At 40.6% G+C, this 23,699-nt stretch overlaps 1 protein-coding gene across 3 annotated transcripts; it reads right to left on the bottom strand.

The window, feature by feature from the left end:
* Nucleotides 1-266: 266 nt before the first annotated feature.
* On the bottom strand, nucleotides 267-23,550 carry tulp4a (TUB like protein 4a). 3 transcript variants are annotated; one of them, XM_051690537.1, is made up of 14 exons: nucleotides 23,443-23,550; nucleotides 20,911-21,671; nucleotides 12,915-13,043; nucleotides 12,670-12,831; nucleotides 12,382-12,562; nucleotides 11,930-12,037; nucleotides 8,743-8,909; nucleotides 8,423-8,647; nucleotides 8,054-8,288; nucleotides 7,792-7,936; nucleotides 6,905-7,076; nucleotides 6,655-6,748; nucleotides 1,656-4,927; nucleotides 267-1,560 (listed from the first exon to the last, which is right to left on the bottom strand). In XM_051690537.1, the coding sequence occupies exons 2-14, from the start codon at nucleotides 21,160-21,162 to the stop codon at nucleotides 1,444-1,446; spliced, it is 5,259 nt and encodes a 1,752-aa protein (XP_051546497.1). In that variant the 5' UTR covers nucleotides 21,163-21,671; nucleotides 23,443-23,550; the 3' UTR covers nucleotides 267-1,443. The 3 variants fall into 3 exon arrangements, with proteins under 3 accessions (XP_051546497.1, XP_051546498.1, XP_051546500.1); XM_051690538.1 differs by having other exon boundaries at nucleotides 6,905-7,049; XM_051690540.1 differs by lacking the exons at nucleotides 12,382-12,562; nucleotides 12,670-12,831; nucleotides 12,915-13,043; nucleotides 20,911-21,671; nucleotides 23,443-23,550 and having other exon boundaries at nucleotides 11,904-12,034.
* Nucleotides 23,551-23,699: the final 149 nt, after the last annotated feature.

Genomic DNA, 23,699 nt, shown 5'->3' with positions numbered 1-23,699 from the left:
GTTTGATGACTGTAATACATATTAGTGAGCAAGTCAAAAAGTCTCATTGGAGATGATGCATTGATCTGATTTCAATTCTTTGTAGGAATACACAAACCAGAGTTGGACTCGAGCTCAGCACTGTACAAAAACACAGATGACAAACCCATTCAAAGTCACTACACACCATAACCACAATCACCAACACACACCTATCAGCTGCAACGCTGTAGAAGCAAATTACATCGAAACCCATCGCTGACCCCCCCACCCGCCCCCCACCTCCTTCCACAAACAATTCAACACATATTCAGCATCATCCACGTTATATACAACATCAAGCTGAAGAATTGTTTTCACATAAATCAAAACGTTCACACTTACAAAAGGCGGACTAAATGTCATTCATTTTCCATACGGATGCGAAATTGTGAACCGCTTAACTACAGTAAAGCATTAGTCTTAACAATATTGCACAATAAACAAAGACATAAATAAATAAATAAACTTTTGTTTTAAACAACACTAACATTTTTTCTCAATTCAACATCTGGATAGTTTCCGGAGAGAAATCCTGGTGACGGACCAAATTAACCCCGAAAAGAAAACTAACCTTTGTGTTTGGATTATCCTTTACAAGGGACATAAGACAGACACATATATACACATACACACAATGTATTTTATGCTGTAATGGTTCCCATCACAAATACTGTCTAGCCCTTTCAAAAGCATTTAACCCAACAAGAAATGTGGTCACCATTATCTGCAGGCCCATTAAAAGGCTTTATGTAGCAAACGCTCCGTCTTTGCACATCTTAACTTCCTGTTTCTTACCATGAAGGAGATGCACAATCAGGAAGAGTTTACATAAAGGTAAAACATAAATCGATGAGACATGCAGGACAGTACAAATAAAAACAATATTGTGGATGAAAGAATAGTGAAAATGTATTTAAGGAATAATTCACTACAAACATTCGAAGAGCTAGAGTACTAATGAATACAGCATCAATGGTTTCACCTTTGAGCTTATATTGTTTTCTGTCTGCCAAAGCAAGTCCATCCTAACAGAAATATTTAGAGTATACAGCTACAGACTGGATATTCAGTCTTACCAATTCTTAATAAAATACATTTTATGACTGCAAGCCAAAAAGCATCCAATCAGATGCTAGCAATTATACTCCAAGGGGAAAGTCCCTGAAAGCAAGTTTAGATATGACCTCCTTAAAGTTTGACAAACATTACTCTCTTATGCAAAAAAAAAAAGTAATGACGTTTGATTTACAGCAATTGATTTCAGCGCCCAGTAGTACCTCTAACACTTGGAAAATGTGGCAATTGCTTTCCAGATGAAGGTTTCAAGTATTAGTACTGCATCTTAAACTGGGAAAAAAACATTAAAAAAAAAAAACAGAGCAAAGAAAGAAATGGCATAATTGGCTAAAATGTTCATGCCAATCACTTGAGGCGCTGGGTGACATTAGCAAGTGCTACAGCAAAAGCTTGCACAGCTGAGAAGGGGTACTGAAAGTCCAGGATGTATGCATTCCCATCAATCCTTCCAAACTGCATCACCTAGATGGACAGAGATAGGTTAAATGTTTGCAAGTGTATACTGATGAATAACAAACAGCATCTAAAGCTGAATTAGCAGTAGACATCTTGCATACCTGTCTCCCCTCAAGCTCAATCTGGAAGTTCTTTGCTGATTCCTGCGTGACTCTCCCTCCAAAGTCCAGCTGGTAGACCTGAGTGGCTTCATTCCAAAGAGGCTGTTTGTTGGCCATAATGTAGACAAAGCCCTGGCTGCCGAGGCCACGGTCCTCTTTCTCATGAGCCTTTCGACTTTTGATTTCGTCTAGATCGCAACCTCCAGCTCGTAAGTTCCTTTTTGCCTTCCAGCTCTTTTTACTGCTCTGGCTCTGGTTCATCAGCTCATCTCCACTGATGAAGAGCTCTGGCTCACTCTCTGAGCTGTCCTGGAACTCGTTCGTTGTGGCCTTGCTTAGCTTTTTGGCTTTCAGCTGCTCTTTCTGGCCTTTAGGTTTCTTCTTGTCTCGTCCACCCAATCTTGGACTGGAGATGAGGGAGTTGAAGTCGCCAAGGGCACGGCCGTCTTTTTTGGACTTATTGCCTCCCTCTGTGATTGCTGGAACATTGGCTTCATCTGCTCTACTGTTGTCCAACCGCTTTCGGTTCTTCTTGCCAAACCTGTCTGCTCGTTGGGGAACTGGGCTTTCGTTCAGTGAAAGCACCTCTTGAAAGCCCTCCCCAGCCTCAGCGTTGGCCTCTGGAGGACTGACTACACTCTGGGGATCTGGTGGGGGTGAAGGCAGAGGGGGTAGTTGAGGGGGAGGAGAGAGAACAGTCTTATCTAGCATGTGGGAGGCCTTTGGTGGAAGGGTCGGGGCAGGGCCTGAGGGGCTTGGCATGGGTGGACAGGGATTGTAAGTTCCCCATGGATGAAGAGGAATCGAAGTCACAGGGAGACTGGAACAAGAAGCTAGCCCAGGGTACATTGGTGGGAGGGGGCAGCAAGCAAGGTTGGGCAAATTGGGTGGAAAACCAGGTGGCAAGACTATTGCCTGGTCTTGCTGGGAAAAGGAAAGTGGAGCAACCACTTCTTTGGGCGAGGAGGGACGTGGAGATGCTTGTACGGGCTGAAGGTGTGGACCACTGTACGCTGCACTTGGTGGGTAGGGCAGAGCAATCTGATAAGCTCCTGGTGTTTGGAATGTTGTGGCATTAGGACTTGTTGGAGATTTAGGAGAGAAGACAAATGAAAGATGGGAAACTTCCAGATGTTGTGCAGGGCTAAGGATGAGTGAGGGAGGTTTGTGGGATGCAGGAGGTCCAGAGGTGGACAGAGTCACTGTACGCTCTTGAGGAACCCAAATCTCTTCAGAAGCAGATGGATCCCATTGATACGGCGGTGGCCGTTTGACTGTCAAACTCATTACCTCTGTATTAAGAGCCATTTGCCTCAGAGACTGATTGAGAGCCTCATCCTCTGTAAAGGCAGAGTTGATATAGTCAGCCCTTTCCCTGATTCCACCTCCACTAGTTACCCCACTGCTGCCATCTATACTGAGCAGATTATAGGAGGATTGGGAAGGCAGAGGCGAGGCACTGTTAGAGTGCACTATAACTGTGCTGTGAGGTGCACAACCCCCAGTTGGTGGGAAATCTTGCCTAATGATTGTACCACCAGCTATTCCGTTACTTCCACTGCTAGTGGCCCCACCACTAACACCACTGTTACTACTGCACTGGCTGCATGTATAAAGATCTGTTGGCCCTCTCTGCTGGTAGGAAGCAGACAAAGTACTGGCTTTGGCCTTTGAGGGGAGTGTCCTCTGGGGATCCAGCATCTGAGAAACCTTCAGCGCAGCTTCTCGACTGTTCCGCCTCATGGTAGCATGAATCAGGCTGCTGTCGAGTCTCTGCCCAGGGCTCCGCCCTGCTGCAGCCTGATTGGCTGTGTCAGGGTAAGGGGGTGGGTCCCCACTGGGTATAGAGTACCTTGGCACAGTGAGACGGTTCAATGTGGCTGAGGCATAGGGCAGCTGCACCTTCCCCTCTGCAGTAGAGGAAGATGTTGAGACCCTGAGGGTGGCAGAGCTTCCTGGGCCTTGCAGTGTGTAAACATTCTGGTTGCAAACAAGTCGCGTACGGGGACGGCACACCTCCTCCACATTACCACTACTGTCAAAGGTGGTGATGCGTTCATAGCCCAGCGGTGTTGGGTACTGAGCCACCTGTACACCCGGTGGATACATGGTCAGATCCCCTTTCTTTATACAAACTTCCCCTGAGGGTGGTATGCTAAAGCTTCCCCCGGCTGCTCCAGAGGTGGAACTTGCAGAGGAAGCTGCTGGGACTGCAGCTGCAGCTGCCACTGCAGCGGCAACTGTGCCAGGGTAGGGAGGGGGAGGGTTCATTTTGCTTAACTCAAGGGGAGCAGTGAAAACTACAGCATCACCCTCAGCCAATTGTGGGGCAGAACGATTAGTCTTGATCTTAAGCAGGAGCTCATGCTCCCCTTGTTCTGTACTGTTCTCTCCTGTAGGAGGAGGAACTGGTATTGTGCTCTGAATGAAGGGGCATGATGGTTGACCTGAGGGCAAAGGTGGAACAGGGATTTGCATCTGATGCTGCTGTTGCAACTGCTGCTGCATGTGCTGGTGCTGTTGCTGTAGCTGTAGCTGCAGTTGCATTTGTAGATGCTGCTGTTGGATTTGATGCTGAAGTTGCTGTTGCATTTGCTGTTGTTGCTGCATCTGTTGGATCTGGTGCTGCATGTGTTGCTGCTGCTGCATCTGCTGATGTTGCAACATCTGTTGCTGTTGAAGCTGATATTGTTGAAGCTGTTGCTGGAGATGTTGTTGCAGCTGTTGTTGATGTTGCTGATGCTGTGATTGCTGTTGCTGCTGCTGCTGTTGTTGAGATTGCTGTTGCTGCTGTTGTTGTTGGGACGTTGGATGCTGGGGAACTAAAAGCCGTCCAACTTCCAAACCTCCAAAGATCACCTGGCCAGGGCTAGAGTACCTGGCAGGAACAGTGTACTGTGTAGTGAGCACAGTGTCCTGTTGTCCTTGGTCAGCCACCCCAGGTGGTGCCATCGTGGATGTTGGATTAGACAATACATCCAAATGGACATTTTGATTGGCTAGTAGGGATTGGACCAGGCCAATGCTTTGGGTTGGAGACATGGCTTGGGCAGGACTGTGTATGGGGGCAATTGGTATGTTGACAGTGCAAGGTGGATTATCATCAGTGATTCCTGATGCTCCTGTGACAGGCAGATCATCCTCATCCTCACTGAAGACGTTAGGACTGAACACAGGTAGGTTTATGTAGTCCACAGAGATCTTCCTCACCTCAGGGAGGTAGATGGTCATCTGTCTAGGCTGGAGGTGAAGCAGACTTGTCTTGTAGATAACTAGTGATAGAGGGGATACGGATGAAATAAGACAGAATGATACAGTTGAAGTCAGAAGTTTACATACACTTAGGTTGAAGTCATTAAAACTCATTTTTTAACCACTCCACAGATTTCATATTAGCAAACTCTAGTTTTGTACATGACACAAGTAATTTTTCCAACAATTGTTTACAGAAAGATTGTTTCACTTTTAATTGACTATATCATAATTCCAGTGGGCTCAGAAGTTTACACACACTAAGTTAACCATGCCTTTAAGCAGCTTGGAAAATTCCAGAAAATGATGTCAAGCATTTAGGCAATTAGCCAATTAGCTTCTGATAGGAGGTGTGCTGAATTGGAGGTGTATCTGTGGATGTATTTTAAGGCCTACCTTCAAACTCAGTGCCTCTTTGCTTGACATCATGGAAAAAAAAACAAAAAAAAACAGCCAAGACACTGTGGACTTCCACAAGTCTGGTTCATCCTTGGGAGCGATTTTCAAATGCCTGAAGGTACCACGTTCATCTGTACAAACATAGTATATATGCAAATAGTACGCAAGTATAAACACCATGGGACCACACAGCCATCACACCGCTCAGAAAGGAGACGCATTCTGTCTCATAGTGATCAATGTAATTTGGTGTGAAAAGTGCAAATCAATCCCAGAACAACAGCAAAGGACCTTGTGAAGATGCTGGAGGAAACAGGTAGACAAGTATCTATATCCACAGTAAAATGAGTCCTATATCGACATAACCTGAAAGGCTGCTCAGCAAGGAAGAAGCCACTGCTCCAAAACCGCCATAAAAAATAACCAGACTACAGTTTGCAAGTGCACATGGGGACAAAGAGCTTACTTTTTGGAGAAATGTCTTCTGGTCTAATGAAACAAAAATTTAACTGTTTGGGCATAATGACCATTGTTATGTTTGGAGGAAAAAGGGTGAGGCTTGCAAGCTGAAGAACGCCATCCCAACCCGTGAAGCATGGGCGTGGCAGCATCATGTTGTGGGGGTGTTTTGCTGCAGGAGGGACTGGTGCACTTCACAAAATATATGGCATCATGAGGAAGGAGTATTATGTGGATATATTGAAGCAACATTTCAAGACATCAGCCAGGAAGTTAAAGCTCGGTTGCAAATGGGTCTTCCAAATGGGCAATGACCCCAAGCATACCTCCAAAGTTGTGGCAAAATGGCTTAAGGACAACAAAGTCAAGGTATTGGAGTGGCCATCACAAAGCCCTGACCTCAATCCGAGGAGGCCTACAAACCTGACTCAGTTACACCAGTTCTGTCTGGAGGAATGGGACAAAATTCCAGCAACTTATTGTGAGAAGCTTGTGGAAGGATACCCAAAACATCTGACTCAAGTTAAACAATTTAAAGGCAATGCTACCAAATATTAACAAAGTGTATGTAAACTTCTGACCCACTGGGAATGTGATGAAAGAAATAAAAGCTGAAATAAATCATTCTCTCTACTATTATTCTCACATTTCACATTCTTAAAATAAAGTAGTGATCCTAACTGACCTAAGACGGGGAATGTGTTCTACGATTAAATGTCAAGAATTGTGAAAAACTGAGTTTTTAATGTATTTGGCTAAAGTGTATGTAAACTTCTGACTTCAACTGTAAGTGGGTTATTGAAATAAAAGAAAACTCTTGACCTTCTGAATAGAGCCTCAGAACAAACATTATATAAACTGGAATTACATAATTGGAAAAATGTATTACCTGCACCAAGATTTGTTGGCAAAAATGCTGTTAGTCCTACTATTTTGAACTTTGTTCCCCATATGTTGGACGTAACTTGCGCAAGATAATTGTGCTAAAATGCAAGAAGACAAATCCTAATCAGAGAGAAACATTCGGTGTTCTAAAAACCACAATGAACTACATCGAAAGTCGTCTATATATATAGATCTTTTAACAAATTTTAAAGCCAACATCTTCTACCATTTAGATGTAACAATGCAGGTAGTACCTGTGTGATGTCATCTAGAGGGAACTCTCGGCGAGTCAGACTTGGAGAGCTGATGGAGGGTTTGCGAATGGGTAACCGTGGTGATCGGGATATTTCCTGTGTGGTGCGGGAGAGCTTGGGGGACTTACGGGGATCTATATTTATCCTGTTGGTAAAGGGACACACTAAGTCTCTACAGAGAAGGTAGCAAATGAAGAAAAGAGTTCAAGGTGAGTTTGTAATGGCATGCAGTCCAGAATTTTACAAAACCCACGAAACAATGTGGATTCTCAATGATTAAATGCTTTCTAACACAACGCTGAAGATAAGTTTCATGCTACAAAGATGAACTACAATCCCACAATGAACTTTGAGGGATTTTTTCCCCTTTTTCACCCAATTTGGAATGCCCAATTCCCAATGCGCTTTAAGTCCTCGTGGTCGCGTAGTGATTCGCCTCAATCCGGGTGGCGGAGGACGAATCCCAGCTGCCTCTACGTCTGAGACCGCCAACCCGCGCATCTTATCACATGGCTTGTGGAGCGTGTCGCCACGGAGACATAGCGCGTGTGGAGGCTTCACGCCATCCATGCTCAACTCACCACGTGCCCCACCGAGAGCGAACCACATTATAGCGACCATGAGGAGGTTACCCCATCTGACTCTACCCTCCCTAGCAACCGGGCCAATTTGGCTGCTTAGGAGACCCGGCTGGAGTCACTCAGCGAACTCCAGGGGTGATAGCCAGCGTCTTTTACCACTGAGCTACCCAGGCCCCCGATGAACTACATATAAAACATTTTTCATGATTTGTGTCTTGTTATTAAGCAGGTTGAAATATGTATGCAAACAGCCCTACATAATATACATGAACTTACAAATTCGTATCAAGCAGAGGGTGTCAGTACCTGGGAAGTTTGGGAGACTTGCTCCCTCTGGAAATCTTTGGTGATTTCTTTCCCACCCAATCATCATTCAGCTCAATGTCACTAGAATCTGAACAATTGCAGCTGTCAATCATGGAAGGAATGAAGCTGTTCCCATAAACTTCATCTGTGATATGGAAATAATTTAAGCTAATAAGTAACAAGAACAACAAGATGTGTGCCATTTTGGTACTGCTGGTCAACATATATCAAATAAAAACAGATTTGAAGTTTCCAGACCCACCCGTTTTCCCATCAGTCTTTGGGTCCATGATGACAAATTCAGGGCGGAGCTTGCTAATCCTGCGGCCTTTCAGAATAGGGACAAGCCCCCCCAAATACTCCAGGTACAAGGTGTAGCACGGACCGCCAACCTCAGGGTTATCCTCAGTGCGCTTCATAGTGCAGTGTAGACGTTCATTACCTGATGTCGGGTAACTAACAAAGTCTCGCATGTTGTTGGGATCTGGGATGGGGGGCTAGGGGAAGAAAGGGCGACAGAAAAAAAAATTGGTTTATTTGAAATACAGAATATCCTACACAAACAATGTACTCAGAAACAAAGCTTTGCTCAGCAGAAGCAGGCAAAATCAAGGGATCTGAAGTCTTCTACCTTTATGGTTGGAGCGAAGGCAGAGGACACGTATGTGCTTAAGCGCGAGGGCATGTTCAGCTTGGCTACATCCTTCTCCTCATGAACTGCACTTGCGATGACCTGCTGACACAGCAGCTGCAGACTGGTCACCCTGTGTTCCACACGAACCACGTACAAAGCTGGGCCGCAAGCGAGGAAAAGACGAGAATCCCGATGGCCCCAGCACAGCGTACTTATCGGTCTCTGAATACAGACAAAGCACATACATATCGTTTACAAATTACTTTGAGTTTCTATATTTATATAGAAACATCCCACCATACCGTCCGTACACTCACCTGAGCAGGTGTTTCCAGTGAGTAAATGTGTTCACCACTGACATTGTAAAACTTAACAATGGCATTTTGGGTTGCTTGAGCAACAGCAGGGTCAGGGGTCACCCCAAGTCTCTCCATCCCAGCAACAGCCAGCAGGTCACCCTGAGAGCACCACTGCACGACCACATCTGACATAAACACACATAGGCATGAAAACATAAACCTCACAGGATGTTATGTTTGCATGTATAAAAGCCTAAACCATGGCGAGTATAAGTGGTGGTGAAAGCAAACTAGTTATCGACAACGTCGACAATAAACAACTGTCGTTGTCGAATAGTCGTTTGATCTCATTTAACGTAACATGAGATAATTTGACGCGCGAGAGGAGAGGAAGAAAACACGGCTCACAGTCCAGATGCACTCTAAACTTCAGGTGATGTAGATCGCAAAGTATGAGGGAATTATAATGCAAAATAAGTAAATACAGAAGCACTCTCATTGTGAAATAACGCAGAGCCGGAGCTGCCGTTCCGCTTAAGCAAAACTTGCGAGTCCAGCGTCTTTAAAGGAAACACCCCGCCGGTATACCTTTAATGCATCCTTTATTAAAGTTCAAACAATAAGTAGGTCATGTAAATAAGTACAAACTCCGAAACTGGCATTTCTCTGTGTGGTCAACACCGCTTCTATGAGTCGCGTGAAGTGAACCGATCTAAGGGGGAGGGATTGAAACCCGGCTGATGCACACTCCGTCACGGGACGCTTGTCCCTCATGCGCACTTGCTGCAGCTAGATTATAACGTGATTGCTCGCAAAGTATTGAATCATAATATACTGTATGAGTCACTGTGTGTTTCTTATCGTGAGGAAAACTGGCAAAAAGCAGCTTTATTAATAAGAGAGAGTTTAAGTTAAAGATGGATTGAAGTGAACAGAAAGGTGAGAGAGGGTAGTCTTCGCCCCTTTATACACGGCAACAAAATACATTTTTGATTTGTTTTTGTTTTGACTTGTTTTCCAATATAAATATCTAAAACTCCTTTAAAACAACATGCATTTACTTTAGCAGCTATACTGCAGAAGAAGAAATTGTTATCTGAGAATGTTGAATATAATATAAAAAATGCAAATATTTAAAAATATCTAAAAATCCTTAACATCTTACGCTCTGCAGGGTTTTTGGGATGCCGCCTGAATGCTCCCTGTTCACACATACAGTGGACTAACTTCAAAATGGTCTCATTATACAGATAACCCCCTACATTTTAAGAAATGATTGAAATAATTAATAAATATCATTGTATATGTTTAGAATTTTATGATAGACATTTTTTTTTTTGTTGTTGTTGAAAAAACAACATATTTTTTTAATGTTTAAAGTTTAAAAGCATGCTATTTCAGTTCTGTGTCCTCACTGTTCAAGCAAAAAGTCTTATTTTATTCCACTGGATGGCAGAAAGTACTAGAAAAAAATCATTTTCCCTCTATCACCTTCCGTCACATTATACTGATCTGAAATGTAGGTGGTACTCTAATGAATTTTAGCGCTCACCCATAGACAACAAGTCTATTTTTGAAGTGCGGAGAGCTTCCACACTGTTTTGTTGAATATATTGGCTTCTCAGTTGTCTAAAAGCTCAATCTAGGTGTCATTGGAAAGCAGAGAATCCCAGCTTTACAATGTTGTATTTTCATCTTCTATAGAGGAGAACCTATTTTGCTGATGATTTGTTTCTCATACTTTTTCTACCAGACTTCATATTTTGCTGTAAAAACAATTTGACACAACATTGGATTTTTCACACAAGCAAGCTAACAGACAAGTAAACAAGTCATTTCCTTAACTCATTTCAAAGCTAACAACCCAAAGTAAGATTTGATATAAAGTCTGAGGCTATTTGGGGCTTACAGGTCAGTGGTGAGCAAAGAAAAGAGACGTTTGCATTTTATGCCATACCGAAATAAAATGTCACCTTGTGACATTTCTTTACATAATTCAAACTGTGGTATTATGGTAAAACAAAAAGTCTAAACTGTACAGTCACCTTCCTGAGAACAGAGCTTTCATTAGATATATGACTTGTCTATTTAAGTGCTTTGTGAAGGACTTTTATATTCATTTTTAAAATGTCTACAACGTAACCTCTAGGTGGGGCCAATTTGCGACACAAATGTTTTCAGGCCTTATTTTGTTATTTTATGTAAATAAATGCAAAAGTGATGGGGTTCTCTGAAAAGTACAGATTCTAAGCTTTCAAATGATACCACATATGCCTAACGTATGCATACAGAGACTTCAGGGAGTTAAGTGTTAAAACGGAGAGTGTAAATGGTTCACAAAAGATGCATTGACCTGAGAAGCAGCATATAAGATATTTAGACTTGCTTTCAGAGAATATAAGTATATTCTGTCTTTATTGCACTGGCAGAAGTATAACCAAACATATGCAAAAATACACGTATATTCAATATACATTCTCTGAAAGCATGTCTAAATATCTCATATGCTGCTTCTCAAGTAAATGTATCTTGTTTTAAGGATTTTTAGACAATTTTAAAATGGAAAACAAGACAAAAACACTTGATAACAACGGGATTTTTTGCAGTGAATTTTTTTACTGAATTAAACTTGATAAAAAGTGTTTTTTCCCCATTTAATTCAGTGAACGTCATTTAGAGGTATTTAAAAAAAATGATTTTGTCCTCTTTATTGTTAGTAAGCATGTTTAATACATCCTTTTAACTCGGGGCACAAGCTGAATAATCGGTTAAGAGCTAATGATTAATCGCCAAATAGTCGAATAATCGTTAGATTAATCGATTATCAAAATAATCGTTAGTTGCAGCCCTAAAGCAAACAATCGCACAATACAATATTATTACATTACAGATCAAAACAGTGAAATCACAACGTGAATAGCGCATTTTTACAAAGAGCTTCTGTTTTTGTGTGACACTGAATCTATAGCACTAGGTGAAAGCACAACATATTCGTTGCACATTTAAAAAGCACAGTAATAATAATCATTCACGTATCTATACCTGGCATCTGTGCATTGATTCAAATATTGATTAGTGTAAATGATATTGATTTTCCCCAACCTCTAACAGTGTAATAACAGTTTTCTTTATGCATTTGCATTTTTAGTGCCTATAAAGGCTTTTAATGCTACACTTACAAATCACAAACACGCTCAAGTGTCACCTTTGAGGCCAGTGCGTATTAGTGTCGGGGACAGGTCATCATAGTTGCTCATCAGACTGATGTCTCCAGATGTGAAGCAGACAGTCAACAGCGGCTTCAGGCTGTGCACTAGACAAAATGCCAAAAACAAAGCACTTCTTCAAACATCTGTACTGTTTAACATCATTTAAAAGAGGAACAGCGACCCTAGTGAATGTTAAAGACTGGAACATTACCACATTATTTGAGAAGTGGCCATAAGAAACATAGGCCTACATGTATCTGCTTATTAATCTTTGAGCCAGTTCATATGACTAAGCCACATTAAAAACTCCAACATCGAACATAAAATCAATATGCATTCTGAGGGGGGCCATCAAAGTAGAAAAGTAGGACAAAGATATAAGAGTTTCGTGTGAGATCTGTTTGCTTGCCTTGTGTGCATGCCAGTAATATCTACTTGAATGCGTTACCTTGCAGCGGTGCATAATCGTCCGAGTCGGTGTCGCTCTCACTGCTGTCCTCCATCAGAAAGCTGGGATAATTCCAGGCCATGCTGACAATACCTTCTGCCTCATGAAGCAGAATATGAGCCAACATCCGCCCGTGAGAGTCCATGACGATCACCTGACCGTCTGCTGTGCCAAACAACACCTGGATGACAAAAACAAAACCGCACATGAGGGAAAGTATAGAGTACTTTCCAAAAGTTGCAACTGATCAAAAGATGACAACAATATGCATGTGTGCAGGTGTGTTACCTGCTGGTCGTCGGGGGTCCATATGCCACAGGTGATCTGACTCTCCAGGTTGATTTCAGAAGACCAGTGGCGCTGACCGCTTACCGACCCCACCAAAACGAAACCATCACGGTACGAGATCAGAGCCTGAGTCCCATCATGAGACCACGTGAAGTCACTCACCTGCACAGGTATGACATATTAAACACTTGACCCTGTCCTATCATGGCTGAGAACAGGAGCTTTACACATGCTCTTAACTGTACCTGAGCACCTCGATCATTGACCAGCTCTACAGACCAGCGGCCCTCGTACTGGATCCAAACGAAGATCCCACCATCTGTGTCACATGTGGCGAGCTTCTGAAAGGGTTCATTCCACCTCACTAACACCACCTGCAGAAGTAACACATACAGAAACCTGTCAAGGTTTGATCCCACAACACAGGCATGTGTTGCATTTAGAATCATCTGTACTTCACGTTTTGGTTCATACCTTTAAAAACTGCTGTGGCATCTTCAATATTATTTGGTGAATCGATATCAGCCGAAAACATGCACAGATGCACACTTGCTGCCTACGTGCCGACAACTTAAGGTACTTTATTAAGTCTGCGAGTCACTGGTCACAATGTGTTTTCATTGTATAGAAAAGAGCAGGTGACCTCAGGTACAAACACATGGGTCTATATTAAGAGAAGAGATCAGAGCGGTTGCGCTTGGACATTAATCACATCCTTTATTAATTTACTCCCCAGTCACTAGCAATAATAACCTCTTAACAATATGCTGAATCCTAATGAACAGGCTATGATTGGAAAAAGCATACCAATATATGCTTCCAGTTTCTGCTGTATGTATACTGGGCACAAGTTGCAAATTACTGAATGCACTTTTGCTCAATTTCAGTGTGTTTTCAAAGGCCTGATGAAGATTGTATGAAAGAAATGCTGCAATAAATACTGATTGTTTTTGCATGCTATTTTTTCCCTCAGTTTTCTTTGGGATGAGCACAAGTAATCGACTAATCAAGTACTCATCCAGCACCAACTAATCGACTTTTAAAAATACTACTCAAATAATCGCAAATTTATTTTAATTTGCGTATTTTCCTGCTGTAAGCAAGGTTGAACACTTTAAACTTTTCTTCTGAATCTATCAACAAATCTCCCAGTTACAATTGAGTCATTAACGCAGAGAATCAATGCATGGTTGTTCATTTAATTTTGTCAAAAAAGAAACACAAAGTTTTGAAATCGCTCTTGGAAACGTTTGTGAAGAAAACTAAATTGAGATTTCACATACCTGTCAGACCTGACATTTTTAACTTATGAGTAATTGATTACTCGTTTTTTGCGGGTTAGTGTACTCGACTACAAAATTATTTAATAATGCCCATCCCTTCTACCAATTTTCTTTCAGATGTACAAGTTTGATACATTTTTGCTTGCAAAAATTCAGTATGCATTCTTTTCCCGGAATACCTGATAAATTTGCAAAAACGTTACAACGAATACAATGTTAAAAGTATACATTCGAGCACGCTACACTGAATACTGCATCCCACAATGCAATGCGTTTAATTTGACCTTATATTTCCAGTGTGTTGAATGTAGTAATATTAATCACGATATTTAACATCACTTTTTTTTACTTTAGTTAATCTTATTGCAAAAAGTTGAAATATTTTTATACAAAATGTCATTAAAAATACACATAATTTTTTTTTTTATATACAGTTGAAGTCAGAAGTTTACATACACTTAGGTTGAAGTAATTAAAACTCATTTTTTAACCATACCACAGATTTCATATTAGCAAACTATAGTTTTGGCGAGTTGTTTAGGACATCTACTTTGTGCATGACACGAGTAATTTTTCCAACAATTGTTTACAGACAGATTGTTTCACTTTTAATTGACAATATCACAATTCCAGTGGGTCAGAAGTTTACATACACTAAGTTAACTGTGCCTTTAAGCAGCTTGGACAATTCCAGAAAATGATGTCAAGCCTTTAGACAATTAGCCAATTAGCTTCTGATAGGAGGTGTACTGAATTGGAGGTTTATCTGTGGATGTATTTTAAGGCCTACCTTCGAACTCAGTGCCTCTTTGCTTGACATCATGGAAAAATCAAAAGAAATCAGACAAGACCTCAGAACAAGGGGGCCTGGGTAGCTCAGTGGTAAAATACGCTGGCTACCACCCCTGGAGATCGCTAGTTCGAATCCCAGGGTGTGCTGAGTGACTCCAGCCAGGTCTCATAAGCAATCAAATTGGCCCGGTTGCTAGGGAGGGTAGAGTCACATGGGGTAACCTCCTCGTGGTCGCTATAATGTGGTTTGTTCTCGGTGGGGCGCGTGGTGAATTGGATGGCGTGAAGCCTCCACACGCGCTATGTCTCCGTGGCAACGCGCTCAACAAGCCACGTGATAGAATGTGCGGGTTGACTGTCTCAGACGCGGAGGCAACTGGGATTCGTCCTCCGCCACCCGGACTGAGGCGAATCACTATGCGACCATGAGGACTTAGAGCGCATTGGGAATTGGGCATTCCAAATTGGTAGAAAAAGGGGAAAAATCCCCCCCCAAAAAAAAGACCTCAGAACACAAACTGTGGACCTCCACAAGTCTGGTTCATCCTTGGGAGCAATTTCCAAACTCCTGAAGGTACCACGTTCATCTGTACAAACATAATACATATGCAAATAGTATCATATAGTATAAACACCATGGGAACATGCAGCCATCATACTGCTCTAGGAGATGAACGTAGTTTGGTGCAAATCAATCCCAGAACAACAGCAAAGGACCTTGTGAAGATGCTGGAGGAAACAGGTAGACAAGTATCTATATCCACAGTAGAACAAGTCCTATATTGACATAACCTGAAAGGCTGCTCAGCAAGGAAGAAGCCACTGCTCCAAAACCGCCATAAAAAAGACTACAGTTTGCAAGTGCACATGGGGACAAAGATCTTACTTTTTGGAGAAATGTCCTCTGGTCTGATGAAACAAAAATTGAACTGTTTGGCCATAATGACCATTGTTATGTTTGGAGGAAAAAGGGTGAGGCTTGCAAGCTGAAGAACACCATCCCAACCGTGAAGCATGGGGGTGGCAGCATCATGTTGTGGGGGTGCTTTGCTGCAGGAGGGACTGGTGCACTTCACAAAATAGATGGCATCACGAGGAAGGAAAATTATGTGGATATATTGAAACATCTCAAGACATCAGCCAGGAAGTTAAAGCTCGGTCGCAAATGGGTCTTCCAAATGAACAATGACCCCAAACATACCTCCAAAGTTGTGGCAAAATGGCTTAAGGACAACAAAGTCAAGGTATTGGAGTGTCCATCACAAAGCCCTGACCTCAATCTGAGGAGGCCTACAAACCTGACTCAGTTACACCAGTTCTGTCTGGAGGAATGGGACAAAATTCCAGCAACTTATTGTGAGAAGCTTGTGGAAGGATACCCAAAACGTTTGACCCAAGTTAAACAATTTAAAGGCAATGCTACCAAATACTAACAAGTGTATGTAAACTTCTGACCCACTGGGAATGTGATGAAAGAAATAAAAGATGAATTAAATAATTCTCTCTACTATTATTCTGACATTTCACATTCTTAAAATAAAGTAGTGATCCTAACTGACCTAAGACAGGGAATGTTTTCTACGATTAAATGTCAGGAATTGTAAAAAACTGAGTTTAAATGTATTTGGCTAAGGTGTATGTGAACTTCTGACTTTGCAGACAATAACTGGATGCTCACAATCGCAACGAGAATCATGCGACAACAATGAACACTGCTGTTTGAAACTGTATTGTGTATCATTGGGTTGGGTAAAAATATCAATTTTCATTAAATCTCAAGATTGATTTTTTACACTATGTGCAACCCTCTACTACAACGAGAGGAAATCACTCGCATTTGCAAACAAATTTCACATAATGCGACTAAAATGTATATATTTGATATATATATTATTCAGCAGCAAGAGAGTAAAAGTTTGGTTTGTCTCGTTGTGTGTAATGTGTCTAAAGACGAGATCCACGCAATCTATTTGTCATTAAATAACATCTCTTTAAATATTCTTTCTTCTCTTTACAGTTAGTAGTTGATCAAAAACAACAAAAATTAAACATTTAATTCTAATCACGCACAGCACAGATGAGGTAAAGCCATTGTAGTCTCTCTCGTTAATATGCGCTCATTTACAGAACCGGCGGTTTTCTTAAAGAAACAGTACCGGTTTTAGCACGTGTTCAACAAATCAATGTAAAAACAACAAGTAACTAGGTAACAAGTAACGAATCTCAGTTGCCTCCGCGTCTGAGACAGTCAACCCGCACATCTTATCACGTGGCTTGTTGAGCGCGTTGCCACGGAGACATAGCGCGTGTGGAGGCTTCACGCCATCCACCGCGGCAAGCGCGCTCAATTCACCATGCGCCCCACCGAGAACAAACCACATTATAGCGACCACGAGGAGGTTACCCCATGTGACTCTACCCTCCCTAGCAACCGGGCCAATTTGGTTGCTTAGGAGACCTGGCTGGAGTCACTCAGCACGCACTGGGATTCGAACTAGCGAACTCCAGGGGTGGTAGCCAGCGTATTTTAGCACTGAGCTACCCAGGCCCCCTTGAAGAAGATTATCTTAACCTCAGACATGACCTAAGTATTTGGTTACATAAGGACTTAACATGTAAGACAGATTAGCACGCAAAAGCTGAGCAAAGAGAGCATGACTTCAGATTATAACATCTCAAACACACACCAACACATGCAACTGTAGAAAATATGAGAGGTGCAATATTCAGTGGTGTCATGGGTGGTCTCTATAATATACTTGTCTCTAGATTTGCCTTAGGTCCTTCTTCCATGCATCTATAGGGTGGATCACTCAGTGAAAGTCACACATTTTAAGGTATCATTCATGTTGCATGATGGAACTAATAAAGTACCTATCTATCCATCTATACTCTACATGTATCATATATAGGCTAAATATAATTTCAAGAAACATTTGCATAAAAAAACAAGCAGTAACGTGCATTGTGTGCTCATTTATAATGAGCTGCCAACAAAAGTAGGTAAAATTTCTTCTATTTTTAGCACCATGTGGCCTGAGAGAGACACAGATAATGTAGGAAAGAGTTAGAGAGAGAACAAGAACAGCAGCCGCACTCTGAGACTTTGTATCAGATGAAAAGACGCTTTAAAGATGCGACACGGTTAAGAATCTCAACAGAGAACAGATTACACCTGGTTTATTTTTATCCGCCTTCGTTTTCTGGACAAGAGCTCAGGCATGATGTAAAGTGAACGATCTCTGGAGAGCAAATAATAAGCCAGACAAACACAGACACATCATGAAGAGAGATCAGACTGTAATAAAACAAACAGGCCGTTCTGAAAGTCTCCACAAAGGTGAAAATGGACTGAAGTTCCTAACATGCAGAGGAGAGATGCTTACTGCTAATGAGGGTGTGTGTTCTCATAACTCATAACCTGACATATCTCATTAACCAGCGTCATCAGCCGACTGTCAGGAGGGGAAATTTTACAGCTGTGCATGATTAATTTAATACCCCAGTGCACCTCTCTTCACTAAAACCTGTGATTCAACTACTCAACTTCAATCATATTATTACATTAACCAATTTTTAATTGTTTTATTTCTGTTTGACACAATAATTAAAAAATAATTATGGATGCATCGCGATATTTATCGGCCGTTCAAGTGTCAAATAACCGATATGGAGAATCAATTTTTAATAGTTTTGTGTTATTTGACACAATATCTAAATAATTAAGGATGTACCGATATATCGGCCACTGATATTTATTAGCCATTCAAGTGTCAAATAACCAATATGGAGAACCGATTTTTAATTGCTTTATTTGTGTTATTTGACACAATATCTAAATAATTAAGGATGTACCGATATATCGGCCACTGATATTTATTAGCCATTCAAGTGTCAAATAACCAATATGGAGAACCGATTTTTAATTGCTTTATTTGTGTTATTTGACACAATATCTAAATAATTAAGGATGTACCGATATATCGGCCACTGATATTTATTAGCCATTCAAGTGTCAAATAACCAATATGGAGAACCGATTTTTAATTGCTTTATTTGTGTTATTTGACACAATATCTAAATAATTAAGGATGTACCGATATATCGGCCACTGATATTTATCAGCCATTCAAGTGTCAAATAACCGATATGGAGAACCGATTTTTAATTGCTTTATTTGTGTTATTTGACACAATATCTAAATAATTAAGGATGTACCGATAGATCGGCCACTGATATTTATTAGCCATTCAAGTGTCAAATAACTGATATGGAGAACCGATTTTTAATTGCTTTATTTGCGTTATTTGACACAATATCTAAATAATTAAGGATGCACCGATATATCAGCCACTGATATTTATTAGCCATTCAAGTGTCAAATAACCAATATGGAGAACCGATTTTTAATTGCTTTATTTGTGTTATCTGACACAATATCTAAATAATTAAGGATGCACCGATATATCAGCCACTGATATTTATTAGCCATTCAAGTGTCAAATAACCAATATGGAGAACCGATTTTTAATTGCTTTATTTGTGTTATTTGACACAATATCTAAATAATTAAGGATGTACCGATATATCGGCCACTGATATTTATCAGCCATTCAAGTGTCAAATAACTGATATGGAGAACCGATTTTTAATTGCTTTATTTGTGTTATTTGACACAATATCTAAATAATTAAGGATGCACCGATATATCGGCCACTGATATTTATTAGCCATTCAAGTGTCAAATAACCAATATGGAGAACCGATTTTTAATGCTTTGTGTTATTTGACACAATATATAAATAATTAAGGATGTACCAATATATCGGCCACTGATATTTATCAGCCATTCAAGTGTCAAATAACCAATATGGAGAACCGATTTTTAATTGGTTTATTTGCGTTATTTGACACAATATCTAAATAATTAAGGATGTACCGATATATCAGCCACTGATATTTATCAGCCATTCAAGTGTCAAATAACCAATATGGAGAACCGATTTTTAATGCTTTATTTGTGTTATTTGACACAATATCTAAATAATTAAGGATGTACCGATATATCGGCCACTGATATTTATTAGCCATTCAAGTGTCAAATAACCAATATGGAGAACCGATTTTTAATGCTTTATTTGTGTTATTTGACACAATATCTAAATAATTAAGGATGTACCGATATATCGGCCACTGATATTTATTAGCCATTCAAGTGTCAAATAACCGATATGGAGAACCGATTTTTAATTGCTTTATTTGTGTTAACACAATAAATAATTATGGATGTACCGATATATCGGCCACAGATTTTTTCAGACGTTCAAGTGTCAAATAACCAATATGGAGAACCGATTTTTAATTGCTTTATTTGTGCTTTTTGACACAATAAATAAATAATTGGGATGTACCGATATATCGGCCACTGATATTTATTGGGCATTCAAGTGTCAAATAACCAATATGGAGAACCGATTTTTAATTGCTTTATTTGTGCTTTTTGACACAATAAATAAATAATTGGGATGTACCGATATATCGGCCACTGATATTTATTGGGCATTCAAGTGTCAAATAACCAATATGGAGAACCAATTTTTAAATAGTTTTATTTGTTTTTTGTTGTTGTTTAAATCGGTATCTGCCAAATGTTTCATATCAGTGCATCCATATACATAATCAATAGATTACAACAATTATACATGGATTATGAATATTTCTTATTTAAGCCATTATATTCATGCAAAGTTGTTTTGCCATCTAAATAGTTGCGAAATTATTTTTACCTTTGTTTTGGGCTATGTCCAACTGTTAAACTTGAGATGTTTTATAACCATTTAGAAGGCTAGTGAATGAATGGCTGTGTAAAAAGTAAAAATGTATGTTATGTTTAATGTAAAAAGAGCAATTTAAGGGCAACAATTTATAAGTGAATGTTTGACTATGGGTGACGTTATCAACACCACTGTTTCCTGTTGAATGCTTAATGTAATGGCATTGTTGAGTGCTATTCTTATCAGTAGACTCCAATATTGAAGTGTGACTTTCATGAAAAAAAATGGCCTATCTTTATTTAATAACAAATTAATTTATATCACTGTGCGATTTGGAGGCTTCAGTTGTATCACAGCTATGCTTGTTATAAATAGTGTTCTTAATTTCTCACCTCACTATTGTGTCCTCTCAGGTTGAAGTTGATGCGTTGCGGGGTGGTTCTGTCTCTCCGGCAGTGGCTGGAGGTGAACGTCACCCCTACGACCCCTCTGCCGTTCCCCGTGGCCAGCCACCCCTCCTCATAGTATCGCTTCCTGCAGACGGGCTTCTCCTTCTCGCTCCTGGGCACTCGACCTTTCCACGACAGGCACAGGATGTTGGAGTCGCTGCACAGGACGGGGCCATGTTCCACCGTCGCAAACATACCTGCTTGGAGCTCCACGAATGATTTAACGTAAATCCACTCAGTCACCCTGCTCACCGTTGGGTCCTTGGGGTCCAGGTGAGAGCGGCTGCCAGTTCACGACCGCTTTTGGTGCAAATGCATCCGAAGAACTGCATAAAACTTCTTACAAGGCACATGAATTATGTCACGCCGACAACCGTAAATATAACAGTGCCTTTCGAAAGAATATTTCAGGTGCGTTCACTTTGGACTTCAGCTGTACATCCATGCAATGAGGCCAAAAATATCTGGTCACGGAAAACCCTCTCCACCTTTATGTTAAAAATGTGTCCTCATGACGTCATGTCGCCCGGCGCGCAGTTCACTTTGATGTCATCGCCAGACGGAACGCTCCTCTCCGCGAGCTCATCGCTGCAGCATGCAGACGAGACTCTCTTGCAGGTCAGCTGCTCGAGCGCGGGAGTGCCGGCTCCACCTGTGACGTCATCGCATCAGAGGAGCCGCTGGCCAATCAGCATCGGGGTTTCCTTTAAGGAGGCCAGAAACACATATTAAACACAATCAGTGATTCATAATTTATTTATTATGTCCTAAATGACGCTGAATGCAGTTAACAGTCAAAACACTAGCATTAAAATTGTGACTAAAAAAATGCTAGAGTTTGTATTTTACCTTAAAATGCAAATATATTGCTGTTTTAAAGCCGGAAACTGTTTCCTGAGTAGAAAATATTTCTCCAGAGCTTTTATTTGCTTTTTTACCTCAGGATGTTGATTCATCCCTCACTGAATCATTCTAACAGGCATGACAACAATACAAAACGAAGGAATAAACTCCAACGTTCACCATAGCATCGACAGTGTTGGGTGTAATGCATTCCTAAGTAATTAATTACTGTAATTAAATTACTTTTTCAATGAAAAAAGTAAGGGATTACTCTTTTTTTCCCCTTCCCTTTTTCCTCCCCAATTTGGAATGTGCTCTAAGTCCTCGTGGTGGCGTAGTGACTCGCCTCAATCCGGGTGGCAGAGGACGAATCTCAGTTGCCTCCGCGTCTGAGACCGTCAATCCGCGCATCTTCTCATGTGGCTTGTTGAGCGCGTTACCACGGAGACATAGCGCGTGTGGAGGCTTCACGCTATTCTCCGTGGCATCCACGCACAACTCACCACACGCCCCACCGAGAGCAAGAACCACATTATAGCGACCACGAGGAGGTTACCCCATGTGACTCTACCCTCCCTAGCAACCGGGCCAATTTGGTTGCTTAGGAAGCCTGGCTGGAGTCATTCAGCACGCCCTGGATTCGAACTCGCGACTCCAGGTGTGGTAGTCACCGTCTTTAATTTTTCAGTGATTTAATTACAGTTACTTCCAATGTAATTGCGTTAAATACTGAATAGAGACTATAGAACAATTCTATATAAAACAATAAAATAAATTTAACGTCTAACGTTAAAATATACGTTTTCTAATTTAATGCTGCCCCTTTAAATTCTTTGGCCAGTTCATGAATAATTTATTTGATTTTATTGAAAGAAATAAAAGAACAGTTTCATGTCTATCCTTGTATTTTTCATCTGGTCGAGGTTGATACGGGTTTTAGAAATAAGTAATTAGTAATAAGTAATGCAGTTATTTTTCAGACAGAGTAATTAGTACAGTAATCTAATTGCACTGTATAAGATGTAATCAGTAGTTAGTAATTAAATACTTTGTTAGAGAAACTTACCCAACACTGAGCATCGAATTATTGTGTTAGACATACAATTATAGCTAAATAAATAACAAATATTAGACAACGACTCCTCATCTAAGACATTAACACATCTTGAACAACATCCAGGTCACTTCATATTCTGTTTTGAGAGGGATCCCACTACTATAAGATTTTGACTGGCTAATTATTATTTTAGGAATGACAAAAAAATCCAGTTTTTACAATGCCAAAGACATTTTATAAAATATAACACTCAAACATTCAATATGTATTTGTAAGGTCATTTCTCAGAGAAACTGCGATTCTACAGGCAATAATGACATATATATATATATATATATATATATATATATATGTCTAACAAACCTCATTGCAAATATTCTGTTAAATAAACGCTGTCTGATGTACTGCTGGTCTCCTCATTTGTGTCTGTGGCTTTTGTTAGCTCCGCCGCTACACTCACTTCACTCGCTCCTCATTGTTTTTTCACTATAAATTGCAATAACAGGATGCGCTAGATAAACGGAACCGAACAGCAGATGATAATGAAACCCGCCCGAACCAGTCCAGAGCTTTACCTGTGTGTGTAGATGTCCGATGAGTGTGTTTTTAGCGCTGCTGGCTCTGATTCTGATGCTGTCTGTCCGGGCCCCTGCGCTGAGTCACGTGACTGCCACCATATCGTTTATTCCTTCAGTGCTTTTATTTTGATTTCGCAACATGAACACGGTACTGTCCATTATTATTGTTATTATTATTATTATTATTATTATTATTATTATTATTATTATTATTATTAAAGGTGCACTACATAATTATTTCTTCATCAAAAAAT

The sequence above is a fragment of the Myxocyprinus asiaticus genome, chromosome 47 (assembly GCF_019703515.2).
Source record: "Myxocyprinus asiaticus isolate MX2 ecotype Aquarium Trade chromosome 47, UBuf_Myxa_2, whole genome shotgun sequence".
Lineage (NCBI taxonomy): Eukaryota > Metazoa > Chordata > Actinopteri > Cypriniformes > Catostomidae > Myxocyprinus > Myxocyprinus asiaticus.
This window is presented reverse-complemented; position numbering and strand designations above follow the sequence as displayed.

What these genes read in the sequence shown, in the direction of transcription:
- tulp4a (XM_051690537.1), bottom strand. Translation starts at nt 21,162, where the DNA reads ATGTTTGCGACGGTGGAACATGGCCCCGTCCTGTGCAGCGACTCCAAC. An exon ending in CACTGGAAACACCTGCTCAG is followed by an intron (nt 8,648 to 8,742) that starts GTGAGTGTACGG and finishes GTCTGTATTCAG; the next exon opens with AGACCGATAAGTACGCTGTG. An exon ending in CTCTAGATGACATCACACAG is followed by an intron (nt 6,749 to 6,904) that starts GTACTACCTGCA and finishes CTTGCATTTTAG; the next exon opens with CACAATTATCTTGCGCAAGT.